This window comes from Micromys minutus (genome assembly GCF_963924665.1).
Source record: "Micromys minutus genome assembly, chromosome: 20".
Classification (NCBI taxonomy): domain Eukaryota; kingdom Metazoa; phylum Chordata; class Mammalia; order Rodentia; family Muridae; genus Micromys; species Micromys minutus.
Genome location: NC_137955.1, coordinates 24,004,938 through 24,025,997, shown reverse-complemented (window position 1 = coordinate 24,025,997; position 21,060 = coordinate 24,004,938). Strand labels below are relative to the sequence as shown.

Sequence of the window (21,060 nt, the reverse complement as noted above, 5' to 3'; positions counted from 1 at the left end):
TGAACAGGTCAGCAGAGAAACAGGGCTACTCTGTGGTCGGAAGTAAACCAGCTTGTCGTTTACTGTGAGGGCCGCTTACCTCTCTTAAGGCCGTTTACGGGCATCATCAGATGCAGAAGAGTCAGAGCTGTCAGGAGCCATGGCAGGTTTGGAGTCATCCTTGTTCTTTTATTGTCCACCATCCAAGATGGCTGTCTCCACCACGAGTAAGCTCCCATTGTCTGTGCTATTTAGTCAGTCCTAGGATGAGAAAGGAGGATACAGACGCTGTTCAAATGGCCCGGAAGACACACCTCACTCTGGGTGCTCAGCACATGACATGACACACACTGAAACATGCTGCATGCTCCTGAGTGGGGAAGCCAAACTCTGCTACTCTGGCTCTCAGACATCAAAAGATGCTTAGAGATGCTGCAATCAGGTGGTTGCCACTGTCAACAGTCCAACATCTGGCTTCCCATTTGAGACGATACCTGAACATGTGTGCGTCCACTCAACCTCAGTACTGCTCACAGAGGAAAGTTAATCAATGTACTGATGGCTGTTAACCTAGATTGGGATCGAAGCCTAGATCTCTCTTACTGTGTGGCCCCAAATATATTCCACAGGACCCCAGCCAACCTGTAACTGGGCAGTCCTCTGCAAAGCTGAGGTGCAACTGTATTTTCCTACCAAGTTCATTATGAAAAGCAACTAAACACATGAGAAGCAGCTGAAAAGGGCAAAGCTCATGGTCAGGGTTATATGCTTAGAGTATTGCGTGAGGGACGGGCAGGGGTGGGGGCAGAGGACTCAAGAGTAACACCTAGATTTAGTGGCTAACCGATGAAGGGATGGATGAGGTAAGCCATCTGTGGTGCATGAAGAAGCAGGCAACAGAGATAGGAGATGGGAACTAAAGGATTCAAAGATCTGTTTGCAGCCAAGTGTTAATGTGCTTCCACCCCACGTCCCAGAGAGTGGCTTCCTCCTACAGAACTGAAAACACTGCTGGGAGAGAACCAAGGAGCTCACACAGACAGAAGTGGTTCATCTACTGAACTCAGACCCCCTAGAATAACTACACTCCTTTCCACGGTCCCACGGCCACATGTCACAGTTAACAAAGCCTTCCATTGCATGACATCTTGTTACACCTAACAGTGCCTAGGTTCGCACTGCAGAGAACCAGGGACCACAAAACATGAAGGATGTCTGAGTTGTGAGGGATACTCGAGATAAACACGGAAATGAAAATGACTCCCCAGGACAAGACTAATATTGAAAACAGCAAAATTCTGAAGATGACATTTTTCTTTAGAGCTGAATAATATTCCATCACACACACTCACACACACACACACACACACACACACACACACACACACCAAATTTTCATTATTAATTCATTTGCTGATGGACAACTAGGTTGATTGTCATTCTTTGCACGTATTTCTACAGTAGGCTATGGCGAACTACACAGACGTTCACTGAGATTTGTAGACCTTAGGGCTGCCTAATTTCAGTATGTGATGTTTTTTGTTTGCATGAATTTTTTTTTATTAGAAAAAAGAGAAAAGGCAAAAATGTCACAAAGTTTCCTATAAGCAAAGGGGACGTCCATAAGAGCAAGATGGATAGATATACCATGAACGGAGTATTTGAGAACAAACAAAGGTGAGTCTACTGGGTGATGCTAAATTTTAAAAGACTGTGGGGGGGGGGGCATGTGTGCAGCCATGTCTCCACATGCATATGGCTACCTGAGGATGCCAGAAGAGCATGTCAGAACTCCAGGAGTTGCAGTCACATACGGTTTTAAGCTGCATCACCATGGGTGCAGGGATGGGAACTCAGACTCTCTACAAGAGCAGTAGACACTCTTAACCACTGAGGGCTCTCTGCCTCCCTTTAAAAACATAAAACACTCAACAGCCATGAAACAAAAATAGCAACTGGATGAGAGATGGAGACTTGATAATAAAGAGATGCAACATCTCAGTAACTAAAGCCCAAGACGTGTGTGTCCGACAGAACAAGGGACACTCTTTCCTGGCTACTGATGAATATTGTGAAAGCACAGATGTGACTCTCAGACAGTACATACTTCCAGAGTGTTTGGTTATTTTCTAGGTGAGTGAACAAGTTCTTGTCAACTCCAAAGTCACTGGGCCACACTTATTAGCATGAAAATGAATGCATGGAATGCCCACTGTGCTGCTGAGGTTACAGGATTACCCAAACTATACCCACTAACTGGCTAAACATATGTCGAAAGAATGCCTCACCAGCAGCTTACGGTTATTCTAGAAGGTTCCATTGCAATGCCAGGAAGAAGGGATGAGAGGGACTGGGAGGAGGTGGCCAAGGAAGGGCTCAGGCCCAGGACCAGGTGCTGCCAGACAGGGACTCTAATCTTGGCTCCATTACTAATTAGCAGTGTGACTGAGGGCAAATCACTTAAGCCCTCTGGCTTCAGCCTCCACCAGTGAAGCCCAGAGGCAAGTTCTGTTTACTGGCCCCAAGCGGGCTTTGAATGCAATGCTCCGTTCCCACCAGCATAAACAGGCAGTGCAGAACACCAGCTAGATGGCTGTTACAGACCCAGCACAGTGCTTTAGGATTAGGTGATCCAGCAGAAAAACCAATGTGGAGCAGGTAAGGCCTGCTCAACTTAAAGATGGGCAGGGTAATGTCATATCCCTAGTGCTGGAATGGAATGCGCATGCACTGAGGCACCCCAGGAACCAAAGCAAACTGACAGGGCTTGCTGACTTTCTGGAAAGGCAGTATCTACCCGACGCTTCTGAGAGCCTCGGCCCCAGGCTATCCGGCTTCCACATCTGGACACGTTAGATGTCCTTCAGTGATGGCCGTGTCTTTGGTGACTGACGGAATAAACCACAAGGATCATCCCCAGAGATGTACGTGCCAATGGAAGAGGGTGATGTGAAACCTGTTTTCAAAGTCTGAGAAACTGTGTCGTGCCCAATAGGTCACATGCCACCTTCGTAACCGTGGCCTTGGGAGAATGAAACGGGGACATTATTTTTCCTTTTAGGGTAACACAGATTTCTCCAATCAGTTTTGATGGTCTAGGTCATAAACACCTACTAACATGTTTTGACTTGGCGATCTCAATTTGTTGGGTAACTCTTTTGACTAGGACGCTGTGGAAACATTAATAAAATACCCTGGGCATGAGAATGCTTAGGGAATCCACTATCTGACTCCAATCAGCATTCTGCAGACAAAACAATACTGAAATTTAAACCTCTGCTATGTTTTAAAAGCACGTATCACTGAGAATGAATATGGTAGGATATTCAGGCCCCTGAAGAGCATGTTGGTCTATGATTTAAATAGAATTATTTTTATTTTTTGTCTCGATTAATCTGTTTCCAAGGGACAGTTAGTTATCAGCGCACACGACTTCAAGATTTTTGTTTTTTCAAGATCTTTCACATCAGGTTGGCTAATTTTCATTCTACTGAGACCTTTTTGTTAATTCAAAAGCCTGTCCATTATCCACTCCAGAATATCAAAACAAGAATGCGCTCAAAACCCTGTAAAGGCTCCACATGGTCTCTCCACACAGCAGGCTTCACGTGAACAAGGCCCTTCTGGATGGTTGACTATGGGCCTTCTCCAGACCACAGTAGCGCCCTAGAGAGGACCTTAGCTCCTATGGGCTGTTCCTTTTAGTGTGCCCCCCATACAGTGTCTCCAATACTCCCCATATGTCAAGGCCAGAAGCTCCACACCCCCAACTTCAGCCATGCTGTAAAAGTGACTGACATTCGAGCACCTCAATAGGTATTGCTGTGTCTGTTGTGAACTATGATGTGGTGAGGGGGGTACCTTTGGTAGGCACATGCCAGGTGTGCCCCCCTGAGAAATTACGCCATGCAAACAGATCTGGGGTAAAGGGGGGTTTGCTGGGAGAAGGGAGAGGAGTGAGGACCTGGGGAAGGGATAGAGGCAGACAGACAGGGGCAGAGCCATGAGAACAGAGAGAGCTGGGGAGGTCCTTTTCTCCGCAGGCGATGACATAAGGGACTCCTGCGTCCCTGAGAGCAGCCAGTGGAACTTCCTGTATGGGAACACTATCGCTGCCAAATGACTGAAGTGACTGCAAGATCAGAGCATTCTATTATTAAATTACCTGGCCAGGGAGACAGCCCTGTCAGTGAAGTGTGTGTAATGCAAGCATAAGGCCCAGGGTTCAGTTCCTGCCATCCAGGTAAACCAGCTGAGCATGGTGAAGCGTTCTTACGCTCTCAGTGCTGGACAGGCAGATATACTAGGACTCGTGGGCATTTGAGAGCATCAGGTCCCACTGAGAGACAGATATTGCTTCCAAATGCAAGGTGGACAGCCCATGGGGAACAGAGCCAGAGGTTGACCTCTGACCTCCACATATTCATGAACGTGCACCTGTGCACACTATCACAGACATAAAATTAAGAAAAATGAGTGAATCTGTAACCCAAAGCACATTCCTATGTAATTAAGCACCAACACAGCTTACATTAAATACAACCAAGAATATCCCCATTTCTCAGAACCGGTCACATCCTCCCCATCCAACCTCGTAGAACCTGAAATGTTTCAGAGCCTGGACTGGTCTCTTTTTTTGCACCTCAGCATCTGTGCTTGTCTAAGGAACTACCTCGGAAAAGGGAGCCCAAATCCAAACCTGAGGCTCCTTTCCCTTCCATGCTGAGAATGCAGTGGATAGTCCAAAGGTAATCTTACACAGTATTTTGCTGAGTCTGCACTTTGACTGTAGACTGCCACCAGGTGCAGCCTTTCCCACTGTGGCAGCGTGGTGGCATTTGAAGTTGCCAAGTTAGAAGACTGCAGTTTTCTGGCTTTTAGATTACAGATAGCTAACAGATAGGAAACAGATGTTTGTCTCTGTCCCCCCACCAATACCAAAAGTTATGTCTTTCCAAATCTCATCTGACTCTTGGGTTATGAAAGTACCAATTCCTTGACTGTACAGTAAAAATTACTTCTTCATCTGGCTTTTTGGTGATTTGCAATGTTTCCTTTGAAATCAGTCATTCTGGATTTTTGTTTGTTTTTCAGCAGCTGTTAATCACCTCCTTCTTTTGGTGATTAGCATACATGTATAATACTTCATATGGTTTACAATACTTCCCAGTTTTGTTCTCCAGATACTAACTGTACCTGCCTCAATCACAAACATTTAAAATTTTAAAGCAATTCAAGCTTTAATGCAGATAAAATTACTTTTGGTACATGGCTAGAATCCTTTGATTCAGCCCCATGAGTTACATACAACACATGTCAAGGACATGTGTTAAATAATCTGAAGCAATCCTCAGCTTGGTGATGGCTGGCTCGCCTCACCATGGAGGGGACTCCATGAATATTATCCACTCTTGTGGCTTCAACTACTACTCAGACACTAATGACTTCCAAATCTGTTTCACAGAATTGGCCCCTGCCCAGCTGCAGACTAATCATTCACTAGACCAGTGTGTGCTTATCTACACAAATCGACTCAGGTAGGTTCCCAAACCCATGTGGAAACTCTTGTATGCTGCACATGTACTTGGATGCCTCGGGAGTCCTCAAAAATCCGAAAGGAAACACAGGGAAATTCACTTTCCCCTCCCTCTAGGAATGCTCTCTCAGGCCTCCACCAATTCCTGATTACTCCAGACACTCAATCATGTCTTCGTCCTTCCCACCTGACCACCACCCGACCCACAAACGCCCCTTACTTTCCCGCCCTCTGTCTCCTCAGCTAAGCCCCTCATCATTTCCGACATAGGTCACTTAATTCATTTCACGCCTGCAGTAAAGACTTCAGCAGCGCATCTTCCTCATGAGATGCAGGGCTTTGCAGAGCAGCCACGCCCTATCTTTCCACCTTCTTACTAAGGGATATGCTTCTTGGGTCTGAGGCTGACGCTCCTTCTCAAGCAAGATGTTACCTGGGCTTTAATTTGCATTCTCCATGTTTATCACAAAATAAGGAGATAATATTCCCTTCTTTCCTATTGCTTTTTAAAGTCCTTGAACAGAACATTGCCTACGAGAGCACTCCATACCCACTGTGTACTCATGACTTATTTGGTAATTGGACCAAAGTTATTCAAACGAACTTCTTAGTGAGAACTTACAGTATCTAGTCTGTCCCCAAACTGCTCCTTTATATATCCCCAAGAGTAAGGTAAACACATTTAGAGATGACCCAGCAACCTTGGCTCAAATTGCAGGTTAGCTTCTTTTTCAAATATGCAGATTAAACCAGCTCCTAAAGGCCTGCTTCAATTGAGGGAGGGAAATGCTAATTACGCAATTATTTCATGTGTTTCAAATGCTGATTTCTGGCTAACTCTGCTAGGCAAGGTGCAACCATTTTCAGAGAGCATGCACCATGTGTGCATTTGGTTTCAATCCTTATGCCAACTCTAAAAAGCCAGTGTCACTACCCTCCGACTCTTTACAGTAAGGCACTGAGGCACAGAGAGGTCACACATCTAAGAGGCAGAGCTGGAGGACCTGAACTCAGCACTACCTAACTATCTCAGCTCTGAAACAATGCATTTAACTGTGATTCACAACAGAAGACCCGGAGACCTCAGGAGTCCAGGGCCCCAGCACCCCTCTGGCACTAACATGGTAACAGCAGAACAGGATCACAGACAAAACAGCTCAAATGTTAGGCTTTAGCTCTCAACTGACCTGACTTACATATCAACTAAATGAGAGGAACACAATCCTACAGTCTGTACTTTCAGGATACCTTGTCTGTTACCTCAAACAACCAGCAGCTGTGAAGGTTCTCTCCTTCCACCCTGTTAGGTGAAGGCTGTACTAGGACAGAACCGTCACCTGCTTCTGTGGGCACGTGATAACCGTATCCTGATCTGACTGTCTGTGCAGAGGGGACAGAATGGACAGCAACGGCCATCCTTCTGTCCTCCTTCCAACTCTTAAGTACACTTTTGGTTAGCTGAGCTCTTAAGTGAGCAGGTGCAAACTCAAACACACTTCAAAGCCAGCCAGCCAACATGGCTGAGACCTGCCAGGGATAGTGGGGTGCTAGGTGGGCATCCCACGAGCCACGGCGCTTCCGCAGACCTGGGAAGAAGAGGGAGGTAGAGCTGCTGCCCACAGGGTAGGCATTTCCCCTGCAGGTACAGCAGATCTCTCCAGGCCTTCCCTCTTGCTGCTCAGAAGAAGGGCTTGTTGCTATCTTTTAAAAACAGAACAAAAAACATGTAAAATCTCATTTTAAAATGCTAGCAGCTAATTTACTGGGGGCGGGGGGGGGGGGGGGGATACCACAACAGCATTCAAGCCAAACAAAACACATTTCCTGGCCAAAACACTTCTTAGGCAGCCAACTAAGAAGCCTGCCTTATAAGTGAAACAAAACAAAAAAACAGACAAACAAAAACAAAACCACAAAACAGACAAACCAAACCCCCATCTTAAAATACAAATTGTTCTAATATTTGCATTTCAATGCACACATAATATCCTAAACCTGCCCTAACAATATACTTTAGTTACAATCTTAAGTTCTTATGTCAAAAGAACGCCCCCTTTCTCCCCCTTAAATCGCAGAAGTCAAAATCCTAGGTATCAGTTTAGACAAGTACAAATGCTTTTCAACAGGCAGGAAGGGAGGGGGACAGAGGAAAAGGACTCCCCCAACCCTCAACGGAACAGAAAAAAAAAAATGTTTGGAAATAATTGGCATCTGGCAGAAATATTTCAGAGTCTTCTTGGTCAAGAAACAGACTGTACTTGGTGTTTGTGACAGGCAGCTGACAAGTAGCAATTTAAGGAAGGAAGGGTTTATTCTGTCCTTGTTTCAAGAGTCAGGCCAGCAAGGTGGGGAAGGCATGGTGGTGGCTGTGACTGGTCAGCATAAAGCTGAGTGGCTCATTAGCATAAAGCTGAGAAGGCCCCTCATTAGCATAAATCTGAGATGGTGGCTCATCAGCATAAAGCTGAGATGGTTGCTCATTAGCATAAAGCCATTGCTCTAGTTCTACATCAGTCACTAATTAGCATAAAGCTAATTTTTCAGTTCTGCTTCCTTCTCCTTCAGTTCAACTCAACCAGGCCCAGAGGCACAGTGGTACCCGGCTTCAAGGTGTGTCTCCCCCATCTCTTAAACGTCTCTGGAAACACCCCCATGCACACACCCAGAAGTTTGCTTCCCAGGTGAGGATCCAAATTAAACATCTGCACAGCTGTGATCGACACTCCCAGAGATCGATGGCCCCGGCATTGATCCTGAATCAGAAAAGTATTGAGAAAGGGATCTGGAAGGGAGGTTGGGTCAGTGCGGCCAGCTGCAACCCTGACCTGACAAACTGTTGGACTGGGAGAGGAAGGGGCAGGCAAAGATGTACAGTGGGCGTCTTACTGAAAGGTCTTCTCCAACATCCTAAGTGTGCTCAACAACCAGATCAGACTTGATTAAAACCGAAAAAGGCTCCTTTTACCAGATGACCGGCTTACACAGGATGCTGTTTGATGAAGACAACAAGGACAAAGTGACAGAGGACAATTTTGACAGTTGTCTGGGTGTCATTTTCTTTTTCATGATAAATTCCAGATAAAGAAATCCCAGGCATTAAATGTGTGGAAGGGGAAAAAAAAAGGACCAGACAATAAATCCACTGTCCATGGTGACGGAGATTCTAGCAGACCAGTCCAATCAATATGTGAACCCAAGAAGGCAAATGTAACACTGGTCAGTTCGGGGTCCCAGTGAACAGATAAAGGTTGGGGAGAAAAAATATAACTTAGCAACAATATGTAGAAAACAATCTTGAAGAAAAAGACAGACCCATATACCATGCTGCTGAGGTAACAGTGTAAGTAGCATTTGCAACTCCGTCCTCAGGGGGTGCTGAAATTGGAAGGTTTATTTTGGTCTTAAAAAAAAAAAAAATAGAAAAAAATACACAAAATGATTCCTCAAATTATTACCAATTCTTAGTTCAACAAAGACCTTACCAGTAAATGTTCTCAACCCCACCTCTGCCCAGGGATGAGCTACTCCCTACCTACAGGACCCATCTATCCCAGGGACTGTGGGTGAGCAGCTCCGAGAAACTCCCATCACATGCCAAGTGCTCCAGCCTCTAGAGGCTTTATATAAAAGACGAGGCAAAGCGAGCACACAGGGCACCTTTCAAGGACATCATAACCACTCTCTCCTTCCGGCCACAGCAGTACTGGGGAAATAAGGACAAATGTTCAGAGGCAGGATGGCTGGGTCCCCCTCAGCCCTCATCTACAGCAATGATTCCAGCCAAGTCCCCCAGTGCTGGCAGTCAGCCACGCTATGCCAAAACCATCCATGGCTCTGCTCTCCCTGGCCTTGAGGAAGTCCCAATCTGAATGTGGCACAAGTTCTTTGCCATTTCCTGCCAGCTGCACCCCTGAGCCCCATGTTTGCTCCATCTCTTCTTCCAGGGCCCATGGCTCAAGTCCAGTAAATGTGCAGGGCTCTGCCATTGCTCCACCCAAGACATCCTTCCCAAATCCTCCCCCCCCCATCTCTTTTACAATTAAATGCCAATGTATGCATCAGATCCCCCAGCTCATACTCTCCAAACCCAACCCTCCCCTGTGCCCATCCCTTTAAGGAATATTCTTCTTATGGTAAACAGAAATAACTCACCAAAACTATCTTGCTCAGCAAGCTGGATACAACAGTTTTCCCCTTAAGGAAAATGTAATGTAACAAATATGACAGTTTATATATATATAAAAACACAGAGGTGGATAAGCAGAAAGTTAAAATGATACTAAAGCAAGATGGCTACCTTCAACAGCAGTAAAGACACACAATTCAAACACAGAGACATCGATGGACAGTGAACGGTGAGTGTGGTGTGAGATGCAGGGCCACAATGGTTTAGACAAGGTTATTGAGAATGAGGCCAACAGCCATGGGGCGACTGTATGTCTGTCTCTGGCAGCATCACAGTGCTTGGGGGGAGTGTGGGGCCTGCTGTCTTTCATTTGCTACTCAAAGGAAACAAAGGGGTTGAGCGACTTGCCCAGAGTCTAGTGACCAGTAAAGAACAAAGCCAGAAATGGAACCCAGGCTTCTGTGACTCCAAGGTCTGAGTCAAGTTATGATGTAATTTTACTTGACGATGCCTACGGTGATGTTGATGGTGATGATGGTGGTGACAAGACAGACCAACCAGATTAATCTGATAAGCATTTATTGAGCATTCACTGTCTGCTCAGTCAGCACCAGACGTGGTGGCACATACCTTCAGTCATAGCAGTAAAGAGGCAGAGAGGCAAGAGAATCTCTGTGCGTCTGAGGAGGCCAACCTGGTCTACATAGTGAGTTCTAGGATATCCAGGACTATGTAGACAGACCTTGTCTCAAAAACAAAACAAAAAACAAAAACAAAACAAACAAACAAAAAAAAAAAAACAACCACAACACATCCCACGTACTTCTAGAAACTTCTCTGCAAGAGACATTAGACAAGACTGCAGAGATGTCCACTGAACACCAAGAGTGCCCATCACTTTGAGGCCCACTGAGGGTCCCACCTCCATAGCATCAGGCCCATCTCCTGCTGCACTCTTAACATTTCTTCAGAACTTAATTTAAGTAAAACCTACATTCATTCACAACTGATTCTGGTTTTCCCCTAGATGTCCTACATAGCTCCCAGCAGTTCTGTCTCTAGCTGTAAGCACAACAGGTTTCGAGCAAGTCTCAGACATTTTCACAGCCCCCAACGTATTCTTCCTTAATCTTTCCCAATCAAAAAAAAAAAAAAAAAAAAAAAAAAAACAACCAGTACAGACACTTTCCAAAAATGGTTCCCCAAAACCGTGAGCCAGGCATAGTGCTTCATGCCTAGAAGCTCAGCATCGGGGAGGGCAAAACAGGAGAAAAAGGAGGATGATAGTGAGCGCAGTCCAACCAAGACTATGCAACAAGGATCCCGTCTCAACCTCCCCCAAAGCAAAGCAAGCGAAATCTCCCGGGCATTCTTGATTCACCCCTTCCTGCGCAGCCTCCACCTCCTCCGCATGTCTGGCAGCTAAGGCTTCCTCAGTTCTGAAACCAAACACAGCCCACTGTCCTGGCTGCTAGTCCCAGTCCGTCAAGCCAGCCTCTTGCCTGCAAGGCTGTCAGTGAAACATCTTCTCTCACTCCCATCCTTGCTCCCCACACACTCTGAAGAGCAGGCACAGTCAGCATCTGAAAATATTCATTAGACCCTGTCACTGTGCACTTAAAACTGGGGCCAATTCTGATAAACACTCTTTCTCTCCCACAATCCCCAGAGGCCCTATTCCCACTCCAACCACCTGCCCTCCTTTCAGCCACCATGGGGTCCTTCTGATCCTCAGATTCACCAGGTATGTACCCCTGGGGAGCAGCCTTCCCTGGACCTATGAAGAACTAAGCTCAGCAAGTCCCTTCCCATCACCCAGGAAAAGAAGTGTTTCCTATTGACCTTCCAGAAGCCCTGGCAACTACCCTCCTGGCCCTACACCACTGTGCAGAGCTTCCAATCCTTAGAGCACGTGCTGATACCTAGACATGCAATTCTTGTGGTCCTCCCCAAAAGGCAAAAAAGCTTCACCCCTCCTCAGTGATGAAGCCTCCGGCAGATGTGGAGGGGATACATCAAACACGCTGAAAAAAAAAAGACTTTATAAAAGGAACATTATGTATAACTGAATCATGAAAGATGATTAAGTTACATTTTAAGTCATATTACAAAAAACCATATAAGCATGCTTCAACCACAGCTTAAAATACTCCGAGGCACGGCAAATACTAAATATGTATTTATCATAGTTAGGGTCACTACTGCCGTGGTGAACGCCATGACCAAAAGCGACATAGGAAGATAGAGTTTATTTCACTCACAGTCCCATACAACAGATCATCCTCAAAAGCAGTGAGGACAGGAACTCACCCAGGCCAGGGTCCTGAAGGCAGGAGTGGATGCAGAGGCCATGGAGGGGTCCTGCTTACTGGCTTGCTACCCCAAGTCTGGCTTGTTCATCTGGCTTTCTTATAGAACCCAGTACCACCCAGCCTGGGGTGGCACCGCCCACAAATCGACTGGGCTGCCCCCCCCCCACTGGTTACTGATTAAGTTGCCCCACAGCTGGATCTAACAGATGTTTTCTCAGCTGAGGCACCTGCCTCTCTGATAACCCTAGCTTGTGTCAAGTTGACATAAAACTAGCCAGTACAAGGTCTCACTGTGCACACATTAATCTATCATATATAATATCATATAATATGCAGTCACCTCTAAAGGTTGAGACGAAAACTTTAAAAGAATTAGTCCCCAAGCTTTCTCAATTTTTATAAAGTATTTTACCTGTGTAACTTTAAAAGATAGTTCCCTTTTTATTTTATTTATTTATTTATTTATTTATTTATTTATTTATTTATGTGTTTATTGAGACAGAATCTCACTATACAGCCCTGGCTAGCCTAAAACTCACTAGGCAAACCAAACCTTCACTAATCTACCTGCCTCTGCCTCCCAAGCACTGGAATTAATAGTGTGTCTATTGTATCCTAAAGATAGTTTAAATTCTAAAAATGTACAGATGGAGATGCAGAATTTAAAAAAAAATGCCAGTAAAGAAATGGCAGCTAATAAAATGAACAAGTATCTTTCTGACTACTCAGTTGTGGAACAACATGATAAAAACTATAGCAACGTCTTTTATTTCTGACTCAGGAAAGAATTTGAAAGTCACTAGAAGCTGTGGTTTGAGGGCTAACATCCCTCAGGGGTCCATCAGTGACTGGTTGCCGAGGTCTTGGGGCTGGTAGTATAAGAAAATGGAACTTTAAGAGGTGGGATTCAGCGGCGGATCTGCCGGTCATTTTAGGTGTGTGCTCAGAAGGAATTGTGGGATCCCAATCTTTCTCATTTCCAGTTGGGCGATGTGAGCTTTCCATATATCAACGCCTCAGTGATTAGAACTGCGGGTCCTCGTCAGAATTGTTCAGTGCCAGCACCACACCCTCCACTGGCAAAACCAGGAGCTAGCTACAGGTCTGCTCTGTAAGTAGCCCGTGTTAGGTATTTCCAAGCAACATATAGGTGGGGATAGGCGGGGGAGTAATGGCTTTATGCTCAGTGACTACTGCTTTAATTATGACTTTTAAAAGATAAGCAATGTGAACCCTCACATTGGAGTTTGTTCATAAGACAGGATGTCCCACTGCATAAATTCAATTGATAGTGAAGAAATTTAATTAACATGGGCAACATCTCCTAAAGGTCAATGTTACAAATTGGAAGGAAAAAAAAAAAACCTGAAGTCCAACATGACTTACATTATGGGATGTGGGAAAATACAGATGAGAAAGTACTACAGCTTAAAGCTAGTCATTCCGGCCTTGCCTCTTGAGATTTAAAAAACAAACCCTATATCCAGGAGCCCTGCAAACACCGCCCCCAAACCTACAGGCCGACAATCAGCTGTGCAGCTTTGAGGTTTTCCATAGAACCCCTCTTTCCTTATAGGTCCCTGTGTTCACTTTCTGTCCCAAGCACAAAGATCAAAGACAACTAACGCATAATGCTGGTTTACTGGCACAGTTTTAAAGGTCTGTGTCCATGTGACCCTTTGCTATATATGTACCGTGAAGCAGAGCACCATGGTGGGCCAAAGCAACTCACAGCACATCAGAAAGCAGAAGAGTAAAGGGGGGCTGCTGTCCCACTAGACAATGACCCAAGAACCTCTCACAAGGTTTTGACCCCAACAATACAGCCTGTGGCGCATGCTAACAGCACTCGTGGCTTTGCCTGCTGTGAGTTGGAAAGTTCCAGAACAGAGTCCTCTGTGATTTCATTGATCCTGGCCTTGAGGACAGCATTGCTCCATCCTGCACTTAGCCAACGAGCCTGCGTGCCAACAGAGTGCAGCTTCTGTCTGTGCGCCTTCGTACAGCCTGGCCTCCCACTAGGAGAAATTCTGGACCCCCAAGAGAAGCATGCTGACTGCTAGTTCCAGTGTAGGGGACTGCAGTGGGCCGTGGGAAGTAATGCCACAGATGGGAGTAGGATAAAACATGGATCTTGCTGCTGTCCCCTATGTCTGTGACCTCCCACAGGGGCCACACTGTCCACGATTCATGACATTGTCATATGAGGGAATGGCATGTAAGGTTGGCATTTGTCACGAAGGCACCTTTTGTGATGTCTGACACTTCCATCACAGAACCTGAAGTGTACATTCTGCAGATCCACAAATCGTGTGCTGTCCCCAACGTTAAAATCTTTGTCTCTGCACAGTGATTAAAGCTGGTGCTGCGGAACATTCTCTCAGGTGCAGGCGCCATTGCCCTTGTCTCCTGGGAAGATACATGCTGGAATGTCTCACTCAGAAGCTGCATAAATGCCACACGTCCTAGATTTATTAGGAAGGGTCCGGTGACTTCACAAAAGATAAATTTCAAAACAGCGTGTGGAAGCGCGCCCTTCCGCAGAGGCTGCAATCACAGTTTTCAGCCTAGAAGTCTAAGAAAGTGTCACCTAAGTTTAACAGGAGTCATCTGTAATGTCAACAAGGTGGCATAATAGGGCCTTGGCTCATCCAGCAGGTCGAACAAGCAGATGGCAGTGTTTGTGTTCACTGAAAAGTAACATCACATGCTTTCTTTGGAAAGGACAGGACAGGAGGCCAGGATCTGCTGCTTGCTACCTTACCTCAGTGACCTCCTGGCTCCACAGTGCATGTGCTTGCTCCTGTGTGTCATTCAAGGGGCAAGGGCACCTATACCTGGGGCACTGTGGCCTATCCAGTGCTTGGCAAAACAGACACACCCACCACTGACTGAGTCAGACAGACCTAACCTTGAAGGAGGTATTGCTGGCCTACTCAAGACAACAACAGAAGGGGAAAGAAGCCTAAAAAAAATAAAATAAAACCCACGAGTAACCAAGAGTATTTGCATCTAAGCAGGTCAAGGCAGGTACCACCAAGCATGTTCACCTGAGTTCAATCCCTGGAACCACAATGGTGGAAGGAGAAAAGACTCTCATGGGAGTTGGCCTCTGCCTTCTACACATGCACTGTGGCAAGCACCCCCACACGTACGTGCTCACGCACAAATAAATTGATGATTTTTCTTTTAAAACCTCAAATTATTTCCCAATGACCAGGAAAAACACTGTCAGGATGCCCTGGAATTTTTTTTCACGTCCCATGTAATGTATAAAACAAAAGAATTTTACCTAGAAATCCTCTAATGTTAAGGACGTTTAGTCTCCGTCTTCACGCCAGCTTGGGGTATGTTTAGCAAGCCTTCTCTGTAAGTAAGCACCAGGCAGGCCTCATCACCCACTCCACAGGGACTGAAACAGACACGGAACTTAAGTTCACACAACCACTGGGAACGGAAATGGGACTTCCTCCCAGCCCCTGCCCTGCACCACATGCTTTTGAGATACTGGGAATTCGTGGGGGGGTGGGGGGGGGATGTCTAAAGAGCAACAGAGCTATTGTTGCTCAGAACCTGGTTTCTAGAGTGTGATCTGGGCATCATCCTACATGTTATAGAACTGATCATACAGGTATACACGCACACGCATCCAAAAGCAAAACGTAGATCAGTCTACATGTGTCACCTGGTCATCTGGCTTGTCAAATGATAAATTTTGTGCTCCTCTCCTATCAGCAGGCATCCCCCGGCCATACATTCCCTTCATTACTCGTGAATATCATAATCCATTCCTATTACCGAGCATGGGAGCGGTTTCCACTGTGTAACTGGCATTTTAAAAAGTTACGGGAATAGTTTGGTCAAGTTGCAGGCGGGGTTTTAATATGTACATTGTAGTGGAGAGGCCTTCGGCATCTGCAGACAACTTTTTTTTTAACCTGGTCTCCCTTCCTTTCCTGTCACAAAGTAGAATTCCCACCAAGTTGGTGTCCCTGTGGGAAGGACCAGGCCCCCAGCAGGAGCACCCCCACACTGGTGCTGTGGAGGCCAGACCATGGCTGTAAAATGGTTTCTACACACATGCTCCCCACGACAACCCCCTGGTTTAAATTCCTAGGGGTAGAAATGCCTGACTAAGGGACAAGGCACATTTTTGAGGCTTTTGATGAGTAATACAAAATTGCCCTCCTGGAAAGTTACCACAATTCAAACATCCGCCGGGCATCTCCAAGGGACAATTTCCAGAGTCTGTGGGGCTTGTTAGATTTGATTTCGAAGATCCAAATTCCAACAAGGCCATAAGGTTTCAAAATTTTGAAATCACGGACTGATAAGCCACATGTAGAAGAAAGGCAAACAATTCAAGGCACTGTTCAATATTAAAAGCAAATATGTTTTCAAGGAAGCAAAGATAAAACGTTAAGGATACCAGGTATTAGAGGGTTCACAAGGTGAAAATCTAATACCTGGTCAATAGGGACATGATGCAGCCACACCTGCCAGTTCGGCTAGTGCTAGAGATAAAAGTTTGGGTTTCAAAAATTTCATGCTCTATTTTTTTAATGAGAAGTTATATATCCGTTCATATTATATAAACACCCTCTCACAGATGTGCCAATAGGACAGTCTCAAAATTCTTATAGATATTTATTTACTTTATATGGGGCACCTGCTGTGGGCTGAACACTAGACCAGTACTGAGGACACAGACAAGCCCACAGTGGTGAACTCCTCAGGAGTTGCTACCCTAGACAGAACTCAGACTCCTATAGGTAACAATCAGTACAAAAAGGGTCAGGATGCCAGGCAGTGACTGTCCCCAGGCAAACTGTGACATCCTTAGGTCTCAGTTCCTTTACATATCAAACTCTAGAAGCTGAGCTGGTGATCGGAAAGGGGCCTCTGACTCTCAAGTCCCACAATGTGGCTAGGTTGTTTGAATCCTCGATTTTCTATTTCCCTAACAGCTTTCATTTTCATCTCCATCTCGACCCTGCATATGCTCTCCCCTCAAAACCCGTTTTTAAAACTACAGTCAAACTGCTGATCATGGTACCTTCACAGAGTAAACACGGGGCAAAGTTCCAGTCAGATGACTTACGCTCCCAACTTTAACTGTTTCTTTGGAGGAGTTTCTCGAAGGTTCTCACCTTGTTCACTTCTATGCTCCACAGGCACAGAGAAGGGCATAGCATAGCGGTGGGTCTCCAGGCTGCATGGAGACAGCTGGTACCTTGTCATCATGCCCCAATGTTCACAGTGCCACCCAAATCGCTCCAGGGGTTAGCACATGTATCTCTGGGCCATAGTCTCTCTCACCTTCACCCTACCACCACCGGGCCTCAACCAGCTCACACGTCCCTGTCCACAGGACAGTTACAACTCATCTGCCCCGTTAGCATTTTCTAATATTAGTCAGGAGATACCTCACGGTCGGCACTTGTTATTTTCCACCAGATGTTCCTGCTACCACCCAGTCAACTGTCCTTGGACCTAAAGACTTCTTACCACACACGGACCTTCGGAAAGAAATATCACCTCCTAGTGGCCCTTCAAGATACCACCACATAGCAAGATTATGCTTGATTCTAGACACGGGACGCTAATTCCAATTTGATCAGCCTTATAAGCCAAAAGAATGAATGATAGCCAAAAAAATTTCCCACCATGCAAAAGGACACTAGAAAACAAAAACATATACCAGAAGTTTCCCTTCACCTCCCAACACTGAGCGGCAAGGTATACGAGCACCAACTTCAGCCTGCAGCAGCAGCAGCAACACGTATGTCTAAAAGGAACACATGCGCCATTACTCAAGACAATGTATGACAACTGGAATTCCTGTCTTTCTGTAACCTGTAGAGGGACTGAAAAGCAACTGCTTGAAAGTGCTTGCACTTCTAAGCTTCCAAACTCCCCAACAACTGTTCCCGGGCTTCAGCTAATTTCCAAATGTGAAAAGGAGAAAAGGAAAAAGGCAACTCGGCTCAAGAAGGAGGCGTGTAAGAAGCCATTTTTTTCTTAGTGTCTGCATGAGCTGTATCACGCTGAGTTGGGGGGAGATAATTATTTTACTCACTACCAGCAAGTACCAACCAGTCAGAATAGGGAATTAAAAAGAAAGGGTGGGGGGGGATCAAACTATCATTCTGCAAAATTACAGAACTCCAAACACAGAAGAGGAGCCCAAGGGTCAGTCAGCCAAGAGACAAGACCTTAAACAGCTGTAACAACTCCTTGGCATGAGACCCATTTCCCAAGCTTTCAATTAATATAAAGGAACATATATTTAGAATAACAAAGAGACTAGGAGTTGGGAAGAGGAAATACCACAGGTTCCTGCTACTTCCTAAAATAGAGCAGGCACACACATATTTCTCCTGTGAGAATAATATACCTGAGTTTGGCATGGCTCACTGGTCAGCCACATGCCCCAAGAACCAAAACATCACACAAGACAAAAAAAAAAAAGCATCTGAATTATTCCCTTCCACGTAAACGGCTGCCTCACTGGAATCAAAAGTGAAAATTTGGACTAAATATCTCTCGGAAATCACTGATTTACTAAAAGGGGCTGTGCTGTGTTTTGTTTTTAGTACTTCCGACGTGAATTTTCAGGGCAGAAGAATGAGACCTAAGGCAACAATCTGAGAGTGTGTTAACTGTAACACACGGTAAGGCCAAGCACCAGTGCCTACTCGGAGAACTCAGATAAAAAGACTCTGAAGAATTCCGACCAAAAATCAGGCAAGATTATACTTGTTTGCTCATCTATTCAACAAATAATGCAGGGCAGAGGTAGAGTCTCTGCTGTGCATGCAGCAGGAAACAGCAAGACCTGTCCCTGAACTCCTGGAGGAATTCTTCCACCCTTGGCCTCTGCTCTTCTCCATTTGCAGCACCTCAATCCAAGCACATGCAGGCAGCCTCCCCTTCTCCCCAGCATCAGCATAGCACAGTGGTGGCCCTATGGCGCCGCCTGGGTGTTGATGCTTGCAGTGCCCTCTACCTGAGCTACACTTCTCAGTTCTCCAGAATCACAGGCTGCTTCCGGACTACCAGTCTACTCCAGAGAGGTTTCTCTAGCCCCAGGCAGCAGTCCTCTTGGTGACCCTCTACCTCAGTCACATCAGTCCACCTCAGCCACGCCCCTCTACCTCAGCCACGCCCCTCTACCACAGCCACGCCCCTCTCTACCTCAGTCATGCCCTTCTCTAAGTCAACCACTCCCCTCTACCTTGGCTATGTGGTATGCTTGTTTCCCTGGTCCTAAAAACCATCTCCCTTCACTGCTCCCTGACTTTTTTATCCATCTCCACAATTCAGATGGAAACTCATGACAGCCAGTCTGTGTCCTATGTAAGCTGGATCTCAATTTCCCTAAAATTGCCTAGAATATTAACAGAAGACTGATAAACACCTACTTGCCAAGAACAAATATGAACAGTTAACACTTTTGTATTGACACCAGGTTAGGTCCCATATAACAGAACAAAACAAACAAACAAAAAAAATACTCTAAATGCTAAGAGTGGATTGGGTTTTAATTAAATGTTTAAAAGGCTCCTCACAGCTTACAGGAGGAAGAGGAGCAGGTGGTGGAGAGGAAGAGGGGGAGAGGCCTCTACATATGATCACATCAGGTTACATATGCAGCATGTTCAAATGCTAGCATTTGTACTACCTAACCTCTACAGTGTATTCTGCTTCCAAAATCACTCTCAGATGCCAAGGACAAATATTTCTAAAAGCATCCTTCCCCTAAGAGTTGGCAGCAATCCTTTTTCTAAATCTAAAGGTGTGAAAGCAATTTATTCGAATTAAAGTAGAAGGCAGTGGCAGAATTTATCCTAATGACAAGCAATTTTTCTGGAACTCGGAAAAACTATCCTGTCTTCAATTTAATAAAATGTATGAGCTTTCACTGCATATTCAAAAACATTAAAACGCTTAAGTTGTTTTTTTTTTTTTTTTTTTTCTTTTTAAAGACAGGGTCCATAATATAGCCCTGGCTTGGAACTTGGTACTTAGCTTAGGAAAGCATAGAACTCAGAGATCCACCTGCCCCTGCCTCAGGAATGATGGAATTAAAGGCTGCACACAGGGCCTGGTAAATTATTCTTATAACTGCACATCTGTTACTCTCTGTTGTCATTAGGAGGGTCACTTTAGGTCTCATTTCACAGCAAAGATGCCACAAATCCTCATGGGTCACTTTGGAGTTATAAAAGCAAAGGATGTGCACCAAGCGGAGCAGCCTCCACTTCCTGCAATGTGAAGATACTACTCAGTGCTGTCTTTGTGCCCGGGAATAACTGAAATCCACTTAAAAGCCTCAAAAACAAAAATGCTTTACAATAACCTCAGAGTAAGGTATCAGAAGGTACTCATCTACACACACACACACACACACACACACACGTGTATTGTCTTAGGGTTTTACTGCTGCAAATAGACACTATGATTAATGCAAGTTTTTTAAAGGACATTTAATTGGGGCTGGCTTACAGGTTCAGAGGTTCAGTCCACTATCATTAAGGTGGGAGCATGGCAGCCTCCAGGCAGGCGTGGTGCAGGCAGAGCTGTGAGTTCTACACCTTCATCTGAAGGCTGCTAGTGGAAGACTGACTTCCAGGCAGTAGGGTGAGGGTCTTAAGCCCATGCCCACAGTGACAAACCTACTCCAACAAGGCCACACCTCCCAATAGTGCCACTCCCTGTGCCTGGCGTATTCAAACCATGGCATCTGTCAAGAAAGAGAAGCTCCAGTAAGTACAGTTCATCCTTAATGGAGACTTAATGGAGCTCTCGATGCTGTGTGAGAGGGAGAGGGAGGCGGCTCCTTCAGGGGACTAGAGACTGTCAGGACTTAGGACTGGTGCAGAACAGGGCATGCAAGCATCCTGGTCAGTAGGAAGACAAAAGAGAGCAAAATGTTTACCAAGCACCAGGCTACATTCGGAGAGAGGTGAGACTCAAGGATGCTATAGGGGTGTGGTAGGAGGTGTGCCCTTTATCTGGACTCTCTAACAACTGAGTCTCCTCTAATGTGAAGAGGCGTCCCACAAATTAATACGGTAACATCCTCACACAGTCATTTACAGGAT

At 45.6% G+C, this 21,060-nt stretch overlaps 1 protein-coding gene across 1 annotated transcript in view; it reads right to left on the bottom strand.

The window, feature by feature from the left end:
- The window catches only part of LIFR (LIF receptor subunit alpha), a 59,421-nt gene that overhangs the window by 36,759 nt on the left and 1,602 nt on the right, over positions 1–21,060 (bottom strand). The window contains exon 2 of the mRNA XM_080933759.1: positions 80–240. Coding sequence (XP_080789885.1) covers positions 80–218 — 139 coding nt within the window. The 5' untranslated portion in view covers positions 219–240. The remainder of the gene's footprint in view (positions 1–79; positions 241–21,060) is intronic.